At 41.9% G+C, this 18,690-nt stretch overlaps 1 protein-coding gene across 2 annotated transcripts in view; it reads left to right on the forward strand.

Annotated features, from left to right (window-relative positions):
- NUDT3 (nudix hydrolase 3) overlaps positions 1-18,690 on the forward strand; it is a 132,274-nt gene that overhangs the window by 103,247 nt on the left and 10,337 nt on the right. For both annotated transcript variants that reach the window (XM_019456812.2, XM_019456811.2), the window contains exons 3-4: positions 12,396-12,440; positions 17,489-17,573. In XM_019456812.2, coding sequence (XP_019312357.1) covers positions 12,396-12,440; positions 17,489-17,573 — 130 coding nt within the window. The remainder of the gene's footprint in view (positions 1-12,395; positions 12,441-17,488; positions 17,574-18,690) is intronic.

The following is an 18,690-nucleotide window of genomic DNA, read 5'->3' on the forward strand; positions in this document are numbered from 1 at the left end:
GACTGTGAGATCATGACCTGAGCGGAATTCAGATGTTTAACCAACTGAGCTACCCAGGCGCCCCCTACAAAGCCGATTTTATAATAAAGTGTTGAATATCTCATGTAATTTATTGAATACTGGATTGAAAGTGAAAAACAGAATGGTTAAATGGGTACAGAATGGTGTGAGTGGTTGGTTGTTCACCCTCATGGAGCTGAGGCTCACTGTTTCTGTCTAGCATGACAAGAGACTATCATACCACATATCGCTAACCAGGAAAAGATCAAAATTCAAGGTACAGTTTCTACAGAATGTGTATCACTTTTGCACCATCATCATCGAAAACTCCTAAGTCAGACCATCATAAGTTAGGGACCGTCTGTATATATACTCTGACACATGCAGTAAGATTAGAAATTAACAATAAAGCCAGCTTGACAGAGAAACATGAATTTGGAAACAGAAAAAAAATGTTCTAAATAATTCTTGAGTTGAACCACAAATCACAATAAAACTTAGTAAATAGAGCCGAGCAAATTGAAAGCACTTCACATCATGACTTATTGGGTACAGCTCATTCAGTTCTTTGAGCCAAAGAGGCTTTTATTGGAAAGCAAAATAGACATTAAGTAAACTAAGCAATCGATTCAAGAAGCCAAAAACAAAAACAAAACAAAAAACACAGGATATACTCAACCTAAGAGGATGGAAATAACCAGGAAAAATGGGCAGAAATTAATAGAGGAAAATAGACATGATCAACAGAACCAAAAGTGGGTTACTTTTATTTTTGTAATAAAATAGACCTTTTGCAGGACTTGTAAAGGAAATGAGAAAAGGCACCAAGTAAAAACAAAATAAGAAATAACCATAGAATATAATAGAGTCTTTTAAGAGAATGCTACATAGAGCCATTAACACAAAAATTTGAAAACTTTGATAAAAATTTTCTAGAAGTTACCCCAATTTACTTAAAAATTAGAAAATCTTTATATACATTATTAATTTTTACCCAAATTGTTATCCACCCCACCAACAAAAAAATACTAAGACTAATTGAACTTTGCCAAAATTTCCAAAATTACGTTTTTTTCTCTTAACTATTTCAGAAAGGAATAACTACACCTCATAAGACTATTATAATCTTGATCAGTAATCAGCAAACTTTTCTGTAAAAGGCCAGATAATAAATACTTTAGACTTTAGAAGCCATATGGTATCTGTCACCAAATATCCAATTCTGCTGTCATAACATGAATGAGCCATACACAGTACTTAACATGAGTGAGCATGGCTATGTTCCAATGCAAGTTTATTTATAGAAATCGATGGCAGGGGGCGCCTGGGTGGCTCAGTCCGTAAGGCGTCTAACTTTGGTTCAGGTCATTATCTCGCGGTTTGTGGGTTAGGGCCCCATGTTGGGCTCTGTGCTGACAGCTCAGAGCCTGGAGCCTGCTTTGGATTCTTTGTCTCCTCCTCTCTCTGCCCCTCCCATGCTCATGCTTTGTCTCTCTCTGTCTCTCTCTGTCTCAATAATAAATAAACGTTAAAAAAAAATTTTTTTTTAAATCAATGGCAGGATAGATTTGTTGGCCCATGGGTTATAGTTTGCTGGCCCCCGATCTTAATAATTAAAAGTAGAAAGAAGGCAGCTCTTTCTGTCCACGGGTCTTGTCCCTGTCCCTGTACTTTAATAAAACCACCCTCTTGCACCGGAAAAAAAAAAAGAAAAAAAAGTAGAAAGGAGCAATAAATTCTCACTTATGAACTTGGATACAAAAATCCCAAGCAAAATAAGAGCAAATAGAATCTAAAGCTCTCTCAAGATACCACACAACTAAATTATCCCAAGAGTACAAGTCTTAGAAAATACATTTATGTAATTTACTTCATTAAGAGATTAAAATTATCATCTCAGTAAATGAGGAAAAATTATTAAAATTCAATATCCAGGGGTGCCTGGCTGGCTCAGTCAGCAGAGCATGCAACTCTGATCTTGGGTCGTGAGTTCAAGCCCCACATTAAGGGGTAGATTGTGCTTAAAAATTTTTTTTAAATCTTTAAGATAAAATTTGGGATCCATTCATCTTGAAAGTTATTAGCAAACTAAAAATAAAAGGAAGCTCCTTAACCTGATAGAATGTCTAATAAAACCTGTGGTAAGCTTTATATTTTGAAACGGTCAGTGTTCCCAACAGACAGGGAAAAGGCAGTTATGTTTGCTATAAGGCTACCATTTAATATTGAACTGAGGTCCTAGCCACTGAAGTAAGACAGAAATAAATACAAATTACAAATATTCCAAAGGAAGCTGCAGGGGTGCCCGAGTGGCTCAGTCGGTTAAGCGTCTGACTCTTGAGTTCAGCTCAGGTTATAATCTCACAGTTCAGTTTCTCGTCAGGCTCTGCGCTCTCTCTCCCTCTCTCTCTTCTCCATTCCCCACTCGTGCGTGCATGCTGTCTCTCAAGTAATAAACTTTAAGAAAAAAAAGCAAAATTGTCATTATTTGAAGATGATGTCATTGTTAACTTAAAAAACCAAAGGAACACAACAGAAACTAGTAGATCTAGTAAGAGCATTTAGAAAGGTTGTAAAACATAAGATTAATATGCGGAAACCAGCAGTGTTTCTTTAAAAACAGTAATTGATTAGAAAATGTGTGACTTTTAGGGGTGCCCGGGTGGCTCAGTTGGTTAAGCCTCAGACTTCAGCTCAGGTCATGATCTCATGGTTTGTGGGTTTGAGCCCCACGTCAGGCTCTGTGCTGACAGCTCAGAGCCTGGAGCCTGTTTCGGATTCTGTATCTCCCTCTCTCTGCCCCTCCCCTGCTCTCATGCGTGCCTTCTCTCTCTCCCTCATAAATAAGTAAACATTTAAAAATTTTAATTAAAAAAGGAATTATGTAACTTTTAATATAGGATTCATAGCAATAAAACTAGACTAAAATGTCTTGCTGTAGACTAATAGAGTACAGGGCCTTTACAATAAAAATAATAAAACCTTCTGTTGAAGGAATGAAAAAAGACATAAGTAAAGGGAGAGATACAGTCTGTTCTTGGATGAGAAGACTACATACTATAAAGGTATTTCTCAATAATTAATCTAAAAATTCAATGATAAAACATCCCAAAAGGATTTTTCAGAGATCTGAAAAACTGATTTTTGAAATTTATATGGAAGAATAAAGGTACCAAAATGGCTTTGAAGTTTTTGAAAAAGAACGGAGGATAAAGCTGTATTAATTAAAACCATGTGATATTAGTATATAAATTAATAACTAGATTAGTAAAATAGAATGATCTGTATGGGTCTATTCTGGAGTATCCAGACTACTGGCTATTGGGGAATAAATTCCCCTATTAATTTCGGTGGATCATATTATAAAACTCTTCAAACTAGGGACGCCTGGGTGGCTCACTTGGTTGGGGGTCCGACTCTTGGTTTCAGCTCGGGTCAGAATCTTACAGTATGTTGGTTCAAGCCCCACATTGGGCTCTGTGCTAACAAGCAGAGCCTGCTTGGGATTTTCTCTCTCTCTCTCTCTCTCTCTCTCTCTCTCTGCCTTTCCCTGCTCTCTGTTTCTCTCTCTCAAAATAAATAAACTTGAAAAAACTTCAGAATGTTAGAAAAAATGTGGGAGACTAAAAGAATACTAAACAGGCAAAAGGAAAAGATAAGCAAAATCAGCAATATCTAATAAAACATGTTTAGCAAAGGACATGAGAAACGAAGATAGAAGTAAGTCAGAGAAAGACAAATACCGTATGATTTCACTCATATACAGAATTAAATAACAAAGGGCAAAAAGAGAGAGAGACAAACCAAGAAACAGACTCATAACTGTAGAGAACAAACAGGTAGTTATCAGAAGGGGGGTGGGAGGGTGGGGAAATAGGTGATGGGCATTAAGGAATACACTTAGTGTGACGAGCACTGAGTAACATATAGAATTGTTGAATCACTGTATTGTACACTTAAAACTAATGTAACACTGTATGCTAACTATACTGGAATTGAAATTGAAAAACAATAAAATTTTTAAAAAATGAAGTTCAAGGACAAGTGTCAGATTGGGAGCATATATTTACCACAGAGATTAAGTGTTAAAAAGATATAATTTCTGGGGTGCCTGGGTGGCTCAGTCAGTTGAGCATCCGACTCTTGATTTCAGCTTGGGTCATGATCCCAGGGTTGTGAGATTGAGTTCTATGCTGTGCATGGGGTCTGCTTGGGATTCTCTCTCTCTCTCTCTCTCTCTCTCTCTCTCTCTCTCTCTCTCTCTCTCTCTCTTCCTCTCTTCCCCTCTTCCCCTCTTCCTCTCTCCGCTGCTCATGTGCTCACTCTTGCTCTCAAATAAAAAATTTTTTAAATATGTAATTTCTGAAGATCACTGCAATCAAATAAGAAAAATGGATAAACAGTATGAATTTCCAGAAGAAATTTAAATGCCCACTAAACAGGAAAAAGTACACAGAAAACTTACGCAATATAATTTCATATTCATTATGTTGACTTTAAAAGGCTGACAACAAAAACCATCCTCTTGTTAAAGAGGAACAAAGTGATGAGAACTGGTACATTGCCTGTGTACTCGAATATACCAGGTAGTTATTGCCATATAAGAAACTATCCCAAAACTCAATGGCTTAAATTAGTTAAGTATTGATTATTACAGGGGCGCCTGGGTGGCTTAATCAGTTGAGTGTCCAACTTCAGCTCAGGTCATGATCTCACAGCTTGTGGGTTTGAGCCCGACATCGGGCTCTGCGCTGACGGCTTGGAGCCTGGAGCCCGCTTCGGATTCTGTGTCTCCCTCTCTCTGCCCCTAACCCACTCACATTCTGTGTCTGTCTCGCTCAAAAATAAACAAACATTAAAAAAAATTTTTTTTAAAGTATTGATTATTAGACACAGACCCATGGGTCTGCTTCTAGTGTCTCCTCCGATGTCTGTGGCCAGCTCTGGGTCGAGTAGGCAGCTCTGCTGGTTTTAGCTGGGCTCTCACAGTGGGAGGTTAGCTGGCTCTAGGCTGCTTTGGAACACCCTCAGCTGAGACAGGCCTTTCATTTTTTTTTTTTTTTTTTTTTTAATGTTTGTTTATTTTTGAGAGAGACAGAGACGGAGTGTGAGCAAGGGAAGGGCAGAGAGAGAGGGAGACAGATTCCGGAACAGGCTCCAGGTTCTGAGCTGTCAGCACAGAGCCCGGCACGGGGCTCGAACTCACAAACCGCGAGATCATGACCTGAGCATGACGCTTAACCAACTGAGCCACCCAGGTGCCCCTTTCGTTCTTTAGGAGAGTAGCTCTCGTGGCGATGGCAGAGTTCCAAGAGAAAAAGTAGAAACTGCGAGACCTGTTGAGGCCTAGGCTTGGAACTGGTATGCCATCCTTTTGCATTCTGTCGGCCAAAGCAAGTCATAAGGCCAGCCTTGTATAGGAGTAGGTTAATAGATTCTGTCTCTTGATAGGAAGAGCTGTAAAATTACATTTCAAAGGATGTGGATGCAGGAAGAGGTGGGGAATTGCACTCATTTCTGCCACTGATGTACTGCATAGAAGAACTTGATAATATGTGGGAAAATTGGAGGTACCTATCATATGATCCAGAAACTCCCATACCTGGTAGGTAGCAAGGATATCTACAAGAAAGGTTTTGGGTTTGTTTTTGTTTTTTTGTTAAAGTGTTTTTCATAATAGCAGGGCTAAATGTCTAGCAACAAGTAAATGGATTAATTGTGGCAAATTTCTAAAGTAGAATACTGTTCAACAACTAAAATGAATTAACTAGATCTATATGTTTCAATATAACTAAGCCTCAGAATCATGATACTGTGAGGGGGAAAGGTTGCAGAAGATACTTTTTTTTTTTTTTTTTTTTTTTTTTAAGAGAGAGCAGGCACACATTTGGGGGGTGGGGGGCGGGCAGAGAGAGAGAGAGAAATCTCAAGCAGACTCTGTGTCCAATGTGGAGCCCAGCGGGGCTCAATCCCACAATCCTGGGACTGTGACCTGAGCCAAAATCAAGAATCAGGCCCTCAACCAACTGAGCCACCCAGTTGCCCCTACCCTAATCCTTTTTTTTAATTGAGTAAAGAAACATACAGAAAACACTATTTACCATGAATAGTGGGTATATACCTAAGTAGTACAAGTATAAAGACATGCAGGAGAATGATAAACACCAAATTCAGGTCAGTAGCTACCTCTGAGGGCTGGGGAGTACCCAAGGGGCCTCGGTTGTACCAGCAGTTTTATTTGTTTCTTTAAAAAAAAATACACAAAATGATACATTACCATTATTATTTTATTTACTTTTTTGATGTTTGAAATATTTCATTTAAAAAACAAAACAGGGGCACCTCGGTGGCTCAGTTGGTTAAGCGGCCAACTCTTGATTTCAGCTCCCGTCGTAATCTCATGGTCGTGAGATCAAGCCCTGCGTTGGGCTCCTCACTGGGCATGGAGGCTGCTTAAGATTCTCTCTCCCCCTCTCTCCGCCCCTCCTCTTTCTCTCAGAAACAAAATACTCTGGGATGGGATATCACTGGACTTAGTACAGTGGCTTCCCATCTACTTTCATCTGTCTTCACTGTGATTCTTTCCTTCCGTAATTTAAGTTTGGCAGGTACCAGAAAGGTATGTGCATTAAGACAATATATTTGGGTTCATGGGTTTCCTCATACAGACACTTGCATTAGAGTTGCTCCCCTGAGCTCCTTTTGGGTCTGGGTTTATTGCTTTAATAGAGCAAGCTTTTCTACCACATTGCCCTTGAATGTTCAGAATCTTCCTCTGAGAGCTACCTTCTAAATCAAAGGAAGTAGCAGGAAGCGTGCTGATTCAGGACCACAATACCTGACTAAAAAAGGGGCTTCAGCCATACTGGTAATTTTTCTCACGTGAGAAGTTCAGAAGTTGGACATTTCCCTCATTGCTTCAGCAGTTCAGCCACCTCAGGACTTTGGTTCGATTCTCATCGATTCTCATTGATTCTCTTGCCCTCCCCCTTACAATCACAAGATGACTGACCGTAGCAGCTCCAAGTTTCAGGTCCCCGCTTCACAAGCAAGGTGTAGGGTTTCTTTTTGTGTAGCTCTTTTTATCATGGTGGGAAATCTTTCCCATAAGCCCCAAGGGACATCTTCTCAGAAGCCATTGACCCAGAAGTGGGTCACGGCACACCTGGACCTGTCACTGCAGAGGGGAGCGGAACTCCCTTCGCCATACCGGGAGGGCCACAGCCCTCATCTGAACGGGATCTGAGTCTTACTGGCAGCCAAGTGGAAGGAATGTCTGTGGGTTAGACATCCATCATGTCTGCCAGAATGTCCGCCTTACAGTGAAAAATAACTTTCGGAAGGTGACGATCCGCTTTGTACCCCCCCAAACTAACAACAAAGCCAGACCATTTTAGGGGCATTCTCAAAGGCCCATCCTTGCTAGTGCCTCTGCCTGAGTGTCGTGTACACACTCGGAGAGCTTACTAGAAGGAAAGATGGGATCCCTGGAGTCAACCTGGTTGGTACTTCCAATCTCAATAAAACACCCCACAGGGAAAAAAGACATTTGTGGGGTTTTTTTTTTCTTTTTTCTTTTTAAAAAGTAGGCAGTTGGACGCCTGGTGGCTCAGTCCGTTAAGCATCCGACTTCAGCTCAGGTCAGCGTCTCACGGTTTGGGGGTTCAAGCCCCACATTGGGCTGTCAGCACAGAGCCCGCTTTAGATCCTCTGTCCCTTTCTCTCTCTGCCCCTCCCCTGCTTGTGCTCGCTTGCTGTCTCTCATAAATAAATATTTTTAAAAGAGGGTTTTCATTTTTTTTAACTAATTTGTTTATTTTGAGAGAGAAAGAGAGGGAGAGAGGCAGAGAGAGGGAGAAAGAGAATCCCAAGCAGACTCCGCACCATCAGCGCAGAGCCCAGTGTGGGGCTCGAACTCAGAACCGTGAGATCATGACCTGAACCAAAAACCGAGTTGGACGCCCAACCTGAGCCACCCAGGCGCCCAATAAACATTTTTTAAAAATTAAAAAGTAGGCAGTTGCTCAAATTATTTATGTTATCTAGACCTAAAGTGCTAGAATTGATGTTTTATACTTTGAAGTTCAAGGAACCACTTGCCTGCATATGGTTGAATAGCGAAGGGCAATAGATACTTTATTTAGAATTCTTACTACTAGCTAAGATGGGCTTTTAAATAAAGACTCTGCCTCTGGATTAGGGACTTTTGACATGTGGATTGGAATTATAACTGCTTTTATATGATTTTAAGAAGAACAGGTTCATGCCAGCACGGACTAGACCAAACTTACATATGCCCCGAATCAGATCTATCCCCAATGTCTGAGCCAACTCTCTGTCTCATGTGACCCTGACACCTACCCCAACTCGCAGGCAAGAATCATGTGAGAGATAAAAATAACTCTCTCCTGTTGCTTGTGGCAGCAGTTGAGCGGGAGCTAGCTCAGAGTTAATTGGACTATGGAGAATCGTGAAAACGTTAAATAGTTGCAGTGAACTCTGTCTTGAAGGACCTTTGCCTCTGAGGAATCTCCCTCTTGCTCAGCACTGTGACTTTAAAGAACTGAAATCCTCTTTCTTACTAGAGAGGCCCCTCCTCTTAAGGAAACTGCTGAATCTCAATTTAGAAGCTGGTAAACATAAGAACATTCCTTTGCTTTTCACCGTAGAATCACTGGTAGGATCACCTTAGAATTCTCCAAAGTGGGGGCACCTGAGTCGCTCAGTTGGTTAAGCGTCTGACTCTTGGCTTTTTGGCTCAGGTCATGATCTCATGGTTTGGTGAGTTCAAGCCCTGTGTCAGGCTCTGCACTGGGGGCATGGAGCCTGCTTGGGATTCTCTCTCTCCTTGTCTCTGTCTCTCCCCCACTCACACTGTCTCTGTCTCTCTCAAATAAATAAAATAAAATAAAACTTGAAAAAGAATTTTCCAAAGTAGATCCCTTAAATATTGGTATAAAACTGGAAACACAGAGACAAATAAAGCTATTGTTAATTTCTACAACTTGACAGTTAATTAGAAGTGAAGAGAAATGTCACTGAAATTTAACTGTCCAGATGGCAGCATTATGTAATTTACACTAACCTTGATAAGAAAGCATCTGTTTTGGGGCGCCTTGGGTAACTCAGTTGGTTAAGCATCCAACTCTTAATCTCGGCTCAAGTCATGATCTCATGGTTTGTGAGGTCTAGCTCCATGTCAGGCTCTGTGCTGACAGTGTGGAGCTTGCTTGAGATTCTCTCGCTCCCTCTCTGCCCCTCTCCTGCTCGTGCATGCATATGCACATGCTCTCTGTGTCTCTCTCAAAACAAATAAGAATTTTTAAAAATGCATCTGCTTTATAAAGAAAACTGTTTTTGTGTTTTTTCCAACTGCCTATGGCACAGTAAATCATAGATATATGTTGGTATTGAATGCAGAAGATACTGTTAAAAGTTTTAAATAAATTATATTGAGTTGTCATAATATTAAATTAGTCGTTGAAGGTCAGTTGAAGGTCATTTTCTAAACTTTTGGTTTCTTTAAGAAAAAAAATTAGGGGCACTTGGGTGGCTCAGTTAAGCATCTGACTCTTGATCTCAGCTCAGGTCTTACTCTCAGGGTCCAAGCCCCACATTGGGCTCTGCGCCAGGCATAAAGCCTACTTTAAAAAATAGGGGCACCTGGGTGGCTCAGTCGGTTGGGCGTCCGACTTTGGCTCAGGTCATGATCTCACAGTTCATGGGTTTGAGCCCCACGTCGGGTTCTGTGCTGACAGCTCAGAGCCTGGAGCCTGCTTCAGGTTCTGTGTCTCCCTCTCTCTGCCCTTCCCCTGTTCACACTCTGTCTCTGTTTCAAAAATAAATAAACATTAAAAAAAATGTTTTTAATAAAAAATAATTGAACCGTTAGAACTACTGAAGAGAACTCTTTCTCTACTTTGTGGAAGAGCAATGTGAATGATGGCCTGTGTGAACCTCTGTGAATCTCCTTACCCCCCTTCCTTCCCTACCAGCCTGACAGCCTTGCCCTTAGTCCCTATCAGTGGGGACCTGTCACTGTGCAGGAGCACTGCTAAATTGATCTGAGCTTTTGGGCTGCCTGGGATCAGGGTACAGAATTGGCTTTCTAGCCTAAACTGGCCTGCCATCTTGTCCCACTTGTTCAGGCAGCTTCATTGGTTAATTCATGAAGTACAATCTAACTTCTTAGCTCGCCGTGGAGTGCAGTTATCTCTAAAAATGTAGACAATCGGTTTAGTAGCACCTGGCTGGCTCAGTCAGTGGAGCATGTAACTCTTGATCTTGGGGTTGTGAGTTTGAGCCCTACACTGGATGTGGAAATTACTTTAAAAAAAATAATATATTTTTTAAAAGGTGGTTTTTGGGGTTTTTTTTGTTTTTTTTAATGTAGAGAATCAGTTTAAATAAGAAAGGGTAGACGTTTCTATTTGAGTAGACTCAAAAGCCACAGAGGGGAAAGAATGGGTAGGAACTGAAACAAGCATGTTGGCAAGAGAAAGGAAAAGGATTCTTTGGCACATAAATAGCAAAAATTAATTTCAAAGTATAACCTACCTAGGAGTCTCGCCTTTAAATTGGCTTCTATTGTTTTTATTACTAAATATCTCTAGAGAACTTTTAGAGCACTCATTTTAAAATTTTGTTCATTCTCTACAAACTTAATGAGCACCTAATTTTTAGTTTATTGTACAAATAACATGGCAGTGGTAATAGGAAATAAGTTACAGCATTCCCCAGGCATTTCCAGAGATTTCTCCTTCCCTTATTATCTCTCCCCACTTCTGCCCCTAGAATAGACAGATAAAAAAAATATAAAAAGCAAAAGCTAAAAAGACACAGCCTGGCTCAAAAGCAAGGTGGACACCATATCCACAGATCAGAAACAGTAGAAGTGCTGAATATCATGGAAGAGCTGCAGCCGGCCTGGCCTTGGGTGCTCAGACCCCTTGCAGTCGGGGGAGCCCAAGTTCCCAACGGAAAGGATACCAGGAGCTGAGACTTCCAGTTTGAAAAAAAATTTTTTATTTTTTAAAAGTTTTAAAAATTTTTTATTTTTATTTTATTTTTGAGAGAGAGAGAGAGAGCGAGCGCAAGTAGAGGATGGGCAGAGAGAGAGGGAGACACAGAATCCAAAGCAGGTTCCAGGCTCTGAGCTGTCAGCACAGAGCCCGATGCGGGGCTCGAACTCACGGACCATGAGATCATGACCCGAGCTGAAGTTGGACGCTTAACCGACTGAGCCACCCAGGCGCCCCAGGAGCTGAGTCTTTTAGAAAGATGTGGGCCTGCGTAGAGAGGGGACACAGACCCAGTGCACACTACAAGATGGAGCCAAACCACCCCCTAATTCCATGACTCTGCCTGTGGTATTCCCTGTGTCACCTTGGAGCAGGAGCCTTAAACTGTCACTTTAAGACCAAGCTTTGGAGAGCTTGGTGAAAGCAGCCTCACAAGGAAGCTCTTCACTAATTGGAATATAAATTTACTTGAGATGAAGTGAATTTTATAGCATGGCCTGACAAGAAACTTCAGTTCAGGGTATTCCAAATTAAAGAAAGAATAACTTCCGTTTTAAAAGAACAAAAAAATCATGGAAACAAAGGCATACATAATGGAAACAGATACATAAAGAACAGGTAGAAATGAGTAAAATCAAATGACTAGGGATGGGACAGTTCTAGTTTAGATTCAGTTGAAAAGAAAATTAAGTAATTGGAATAGACTGAAAAATTTACCTATGATGCATCAGAAAATCTTTTAAAAAATACCAGAGGGCCAGTGGAAGATACAGAGTATATAAAGGCCTGCCACTGTGTAAAGTTGCCCCCTCCCTGTCACTGTTCTGTTCGTCACCTTGTCCTGCGCATCTCTGTCAATACCTGTCACTAGCAGAATCACCACATTTGGGTATTTGTTGATTTACTCTTCACCGAGTTTCTATACAGTATGCGCTCTGTTTGGGGCATACTGTATAAAGACAGCCAAGAATAAGTAAGATAAGGATCTTGCTCTCGTGGGTCTTATGTTCTAGCCTATTCATCACCATACCTCTGGCACATACACTGTTATCTGGCTCAAATTAGCATTCAGTGTATTTGTTAAGTGAATGGATTCATTAATGAAGTAATTAATCTCTCAAAATACCTTCTGTGTGCCTTCATGGCCTTGATTATCTGCTGTGTTTGGCCAGCTTTGCAGTGGGGAGAGAGACGGGGAGGAGAGGAGAGAAATCCTCCCTCCCCAGAGTACACCCTGCTCTTACCAGTCTGTGACACACAGGAAATACTGGTGACCTCCAGAAACCTGGAGTTCGCCTAACGTGTGTCCTCTTCAGAATGAGACCAGCAGTGTGAACAGTATTAATGTGTTAATTTTTCTTTTTCACTTTCCAGGCTGGAGTAAAAGGGACATTGGGAAGATTAGTTGGAATTTTTGAGGTAAGTCAGTTAAAATCTTTGGTGCAGTTGGTATCATATTAGTAACCATATTGTGTTATGTATGTGTGTGTGTATGTATACACACACACACACACAATGTATATATATACATACACACATATACACACATACACACACACACATATATATACATACATGTATACATGTATATATACATACATATCTTTGTCTTAGTCCATTTAGGCTGCTATAACAAAACAGTGGCTTATAAACAATAGAAATTGATTCCTTACAGTTCTGGAGGTTAGGAAGTCCCAAGATCAAGGCACCAGCAGATTCAGTGTCTGGTGAGAACCACTTCCTGGTTCATAGTTACAGTTTCTCCTGCTATCCGAAAGTAGGGTGTTTGTATGCAACCTTTTGTAAGTTGAAGTGATAAGAAGTGAATAAGCAATTTATATGCAGACTTTTTTTTAGCATTTCCAGAACCAAAACAGTACCTCTCTCAGGCTTTTCTCATACCTCAGGACACATCTTGTTAACGGACTGGCAAAGTAAATCAAGATAAAGCACAGATGCTCACAGCCTCATTTCAAAGCCTTGGCGGCTTGATGAGGAAGTGCCGAGTGTCGCTCCCGGGGAAGGAGTTTGGGGGTGCCGCTCCCCACGTTCCAGATGTACACTGCTGCTCTCATGGCTCGCTGCAACATAAATGCTAAATGGTGGTTTTGCTTTTCACCTCTTTTTTATAAAAGCAAAACTCCTCTTCGGATTTCTTTCAGTTAGCAGAAACGGGTACTAATGTAGGTCTTCCGTAAAAGTGAAGCGTCATACCTAGAACTTTTGAAAAGCAGCACATTCCAGTAGCTGTTTCTCCACATGTTCTCACATGGCAAAAGAGGGAAGGTTGCTCGCTGGGGTCTCTATCATGGCACCAATCCCATTTGTGAGGGTCAGCGCTCCTCACCTGATCCCCTCCCAAAGGCCCTCTCCTAATGCTATCCCATTGGGAATTAGGATTTGAGCCTCTGAATTGTGGGGGGGCATAAACATTCAGTCCGTTATAGTCTCAATCTAGCATAGATGCTGTCTTTGTTTCACTGACTTTTCAAAACAAAGCAGCACCAGCAGAGAATAACTTGCTTTCTTCTTTAAACTCCCATAGTCTCCTCCAAACAAATAGCGTTATTTGTAAGTGCAGGCATACCTCAGAGATACTGCAGGTTCAGTTCCACACCACTGCAATAAAGCAAATATTGTGATAAAGCAGGTCAAATGTTTCTTTGTTTTTGGTCAGTGCATATAAAAGTTGTATTTACACAATACTGTAGTCTGTGAAGTGTATACATACACTTAGAGTACCTATGTTAACATATATACCTTTATTTAAAAATACTTTATTGCTGGGGCACCTGGGTAGCTCAGTCGGTTAAACGTCTGACTCTTAGTTTCAGCTCAGGTCATGATCTCACGGTTTGTGAGTTCGATCCCTGCATTAGGCTTTGTACTGGCAGCATGGAGCCTGCTTGGGATTCTCTCTCTCTCTGCCTCTCCCCGACCCACACGCACACGTGTGCTCTTTCTCTCTCTAAATAAATAAACTTCAAACCCTTTATTGCTAAAAAATGCTAACCATTGTGAGCTTTCATCAAGTTAAGTTATAATCTTTTTGCTGGTGGAGGGTCTTGCCTCCATGTTGATGGCTGCTGACTGATCCAGGGTCATGGTTGCTGAGAGTTGGGGTGGCTGTGGCAGTGCCTTAAAATAAGTTTGCTGCATCGATCAACTCTTCCTTTCATGAACAGTATCTGTGTAGCAGGCAATGCTCTTTGTTAGCATTTTACCCACAGTAGAACTTCTTTCAAAATTGGAGTCAGTCCTCTCAAACCCTGCCACTGCTTTATCAACTACATTTATGGAATACTCTGAATCTTCTGTTATCATTTCAACAGTCTTCATAGCATCTTCACCAGGGGTAGATTCCATCTCAAGAAATCACCTTCTTTGCTCATCCACGAGAAGCAACCCCTCATCTGTTAAAGTTTGATACGAGCTGGGCAGTCCTGGGTGGCTCAGTCAGTTAAGTGTCTGACTTCGGCTCAGGTCACAGTCTCACGGTTTGTGAGTTCGAACCCCACATCGGGCTGTGCACTAGTGGTGTGGAGCCTGCTTGGGATTCTCTCTGCCCCATCCCCACTTGCGCTCTCTCTCTCAAAATAAATAAATAAATGGGACACCTGGGTGGCTCAGTCAGTTAAGCGTCCTACTTCGGCTCAGGTCATGATCTCACAGTTTGTGAGTTCCAGCCCCACATCGGGCTCTCTGCTCACACTCTGAGCCTGGAGCCTGCTTTGGCTTCTGTGTCTCCCTCTCTCTCTGCCCCTCCCCTGCTCTCACTCTGTCTCTGTCTCTGTCTGTCTCTCTCAAATTAATTAATTAATTAATTAATTAATTAATTAAAAAATTAAAGAAATAAAGAAGATGTTTAAATAAATAAGTAAAGTTTAAAAAAAAGTTACGGGGCGCCTGGGTGGCTCCGTCGGTTAAGCATCCGACTTCAGCTCAGGTCATGATCTCATGGTGCGTGAGTTCGAGCCCTGCGTCGGGCTCTGTGCTGCCAGCTCAGAGCCTGGAGCCTGTTTCAGATTCTGTGTCTCCCTCCCTCTCTGCCCCTCCCCTGTTCATGCTCTCTCTCTCTGTCTCAAAAATAAATAAACGTTAAAAAAATTAAAAAAATTTTTAAAAAAAGTTTGATAATGAACTTGCAGCAGCTCAGTCCCATCTTCAAACTCCACTTCTGATTCTAGTTCTCTTGCTGTGTCCACCATATCTTCAGTTATTTCCTCCACTGAAGTCTTGAACCCCTCAAAGTCCTTCACAAAGGTTGGAGTCAACTTCTTCCAAACTCCTGTTAATGTTGGTATTTTTACCTTTTTCCATGAATTACCAGTGTCCTCAAGGGCATCTAGAATGGTGAATCCTTTCCGGAAGGTTTCCAGTTTACTTTGGCCAGATCCATCAGAGGAATCACTATCTATGGCAGCTGTAGCCTTATGAAATGTATTTCTTAAATAGTAAGGCTTGAAAGTTGAAGTCGCTCCTTGACCCATAAGCTGTGGGATGGATGTTTTGTTAGGCCTGAAAACATTAATCTCAGTGTCCATCTCCATCAGAGCTCTTGGGTGACCAGGTGCACTGTCGATGGCAGTAATATTTTGAAAGGAATCTTTTTTTTTTTTCTGAGCAGGAGGTCTCAGCAGTGGGCTTAAAATATTCAGTAAACCATGTTGGAAACAGATGTGCTGTCATTCAGTCTTTGTTCCATTTATAGAGCACAGGCAGGGTAGGTTTAGCAGAACTTTGAAGGGCCCTAGGATTTTTGGAATGGTCATTGACCATTGGCTTCAACTTTGAGTCACCAGCTGCCTCTAAACAGAGAGTCAGTCTGTCCTTTAAAGCTTTGAAGCCAGGCATTGACCTCTCTAACTATGAAAGTCCTAGGTAGCATCTTTTTCCAATAGAAGTTGAAAATCTGTTGTTGAGTGTAGTCACCTTCATGATTGATTTTAGCCGGACCTTCTGGATAACTTGCTGCAGCTTCCACATCAGCACCTGCCGCTTCCCCTTGCGCTGTGGTGGGAGGGAGACGGCGTCTTTCCTTAAACTTCATCAACCAAGGCTTTCTTCTACAGCGTCCCCACCTCTCTCAGCCTTCATAGAATCGAGAGTTAGGGCCTTGCTCTGGAATAGGCTTCGGCTTCCGGGAATGTTACGGCTTCTTTGATCTTCTATCCAGACCACTCCAACTTTCCCCATATCGACAATAAGGCTGTTTGGCTTTCTTGTCATGCGTGTGTTCACTGGAGTAACGCTTTTGATTTCCTTCAAGAACTTTTCCTTTGCGTTCACAAGTTGGCTAACTTGTATAAGTGGCCTAGCTTTCAGCCTTTTTTGGCTTTCCACATGCCTTCCTCACTGAGCTTAATCATTTCTAGCTTTTGATTTAAAGTGAGAGTAAGAGACACAATTCTTTCTCTCCCTTGAACATTTAGAGGCCACTGTGGGGTTATTGATTGGCCTAATCTTAATTTTGTTGTGTCTCAGCAAATAGGGAGACCCAAAGAGAGGGAGGATGACAGGGAGGGACAGGAATGGCCGGTCAGTGGAGCAGTCAGAGCACACACATTTGTCAGTTAAGTTCACTGTCTTACAGGAGTGTCGTTTGTGGCACCCAAAACAATTACAATAGTAACATCAAAAATTATTGATCACAGATCACCATAGCAAATATAATAATAATAAAAAGTCTGAAACACTGTGAGACTTACCAAAAGGATAGACACGAAGTGAGCAAGCACTGTTAGAAGAATGGCACCTATGGGCTTGCTCGATGCAGCGTTGCTGTAGACGTTCGAGTCGTAAAAAAGCAGTCGCTGTGAAACACAATGAAAGAAGTTATGCCCGGATTACTTATCCCGTCCCTACCTCTCTTCTTCTTCTCTCAGGGTGTGAGGAGGGCAGATAAGTGTAGAGAAGACAGGAGGAAAAAGAAGATCCGAGTCACTATCGCAGAGGTGGAAGAAACAAGGAAATAGGCCGGGGTAGAGGTTTGGAGGGAGGCGGAAGCAACTGAGAAATCGGGAATAGAGATGAGCCAGGTTAGCAGAAGGGGAGATGCGTGACGTCAGAGCTCGCTAGCACTGATAGAACCCCCGCCACCCGCAGCCTCTTCTCCTTCTTGTGTTTCAGCGAGTTAAATTTACTTGGTGCCTTTTGCATGAGAGATCACAAACTTCATTCTCACAGCATTCCTGTGAGGTTGTACTGAGGGGAAGGGGAAAGAAAAAAGAGATTAAAGCCTCGGCTTTAGAAGCCCAGCCAAAGAGCACAACCTTAAATGCAAGTGTGGCCTGTTCTAAAGAGGCCATCTGGCACCATTCCCTGTATGATTGATTGTAGGACAATTAAAAGTGAAAGGAATCCTTGTATCTGCGCTCTGGACATATGGCTAAGAGTGTGTTTCACTTAAGTAATCTCAGCTCTCTAAGGGAAAGCTGTTTCTCTGTCCTTCTCTCTTTGCCCTTCAGAACCAGGAGAGGAAGCACAGAACGTATGTCTATGTGCTCATTGTCACAGAAGTGCTGGAAGACTGGGAAGATTCAGTTAACATTGGTAAGTTGTCCCCAGATAGCCTCCAAAATGCTCCCCACAACGGGCCCTGGCCCACAGGTCATCACCCAGAGCCAGAAGTGAGCCTGATAAAAGAAATAATAGAAGGATACGTTTAATGACACAAACATGTCCATTTTGAACTTGTGAAAGTTAGTATTTTGAAGTGTTTAAAAGGAAGTTGAAGTTGGGTATGTGGTCCACAAATAGAAACATAGCACGTAAAAATAAGAAAAGACTGTTTCTAAAGTCGAATCGGGGGCGCCTGGGTGGCGCAGTCGGTTAAGCGTCCGACTTCAGCCAGGTCACGATCTCACGGTCCGTGAGTTCGAGCCCCGCGTCAGGCTCTGAGCTGATGGCTCGGAGCCTGGAGCCTGTTTCCGATTCTGTGTCTCCCTCTCTCTCTGCCCCTCCTCCGTTCATGCTCTGTCTCTCCCTGTCCCAAAAATAAATAAAAAATGTTGAAAAAAAAAAAAAAATTAAAGTCGAATCGGACCCTCCTCAGCAGGTACCGATCCTTCTCCACAATGCTGGCCACGAAACCCCCGCTGAGAGCAGACCCTCGGTTGTTCCTTGTGATGATGCTTGTTCACATGGTTGGGGAAAGCTGTTGGTTTGGCGGGGTGAGCCTCTCCCTCCAGAGTCATTTAATAGACACGGAGTCGTGGGAGTAGTTTCCAGTGTTACTCCTATTACCCTTTGGGTGCCCCTGCCTTTCTCCTAAGGAGCCGTTTTCTTTGATCTCTCAAATCACTATTGGATGTGTATCTTTTGAACTAAAAACATAGGTGATCCAATGGTTGGTTCATGGTTTAATCTTTTGCCTCTAAAGGAAAGTATATTCTAGAAAAGTGTAATATTAATTTAACAACGTCTGTTATAATCGGCAAACGGATAAAATTCACTTGCTAGAACCTCTCCCTTTATTGTGTGTATGCGCTTTGCCACCATGGCCCTCACACTGCTGATTGGGGCATCTCACAGCCCTTCAGCTTTTAACGGCTTCATATCTGGTAAGGATGCAGTATGCTTAAGTAAATAAATTCAGTGGGGGGTTATTAAAAATAGACTCCTTGACAGCCAGTGCTAGGGCTTTAAAAGGAGACAGAGATGAGTGTGG

The sequence above is a fragment of the Panthera pardus genome, unplaced genomic scaffold, assembly GCF_024362965.1.
Source record: "Panthera pardus isolate Hobbes unplaced genomic scaffold, ASM2436296v1 HiC_scaffold_17, whole genome shotgun sequence".
Lineage (NCBI taxonomy): Eukaryota > Metazoa > Chordata > Mammalia > Carnivora > Felidae > Panthera > Panthera pardus.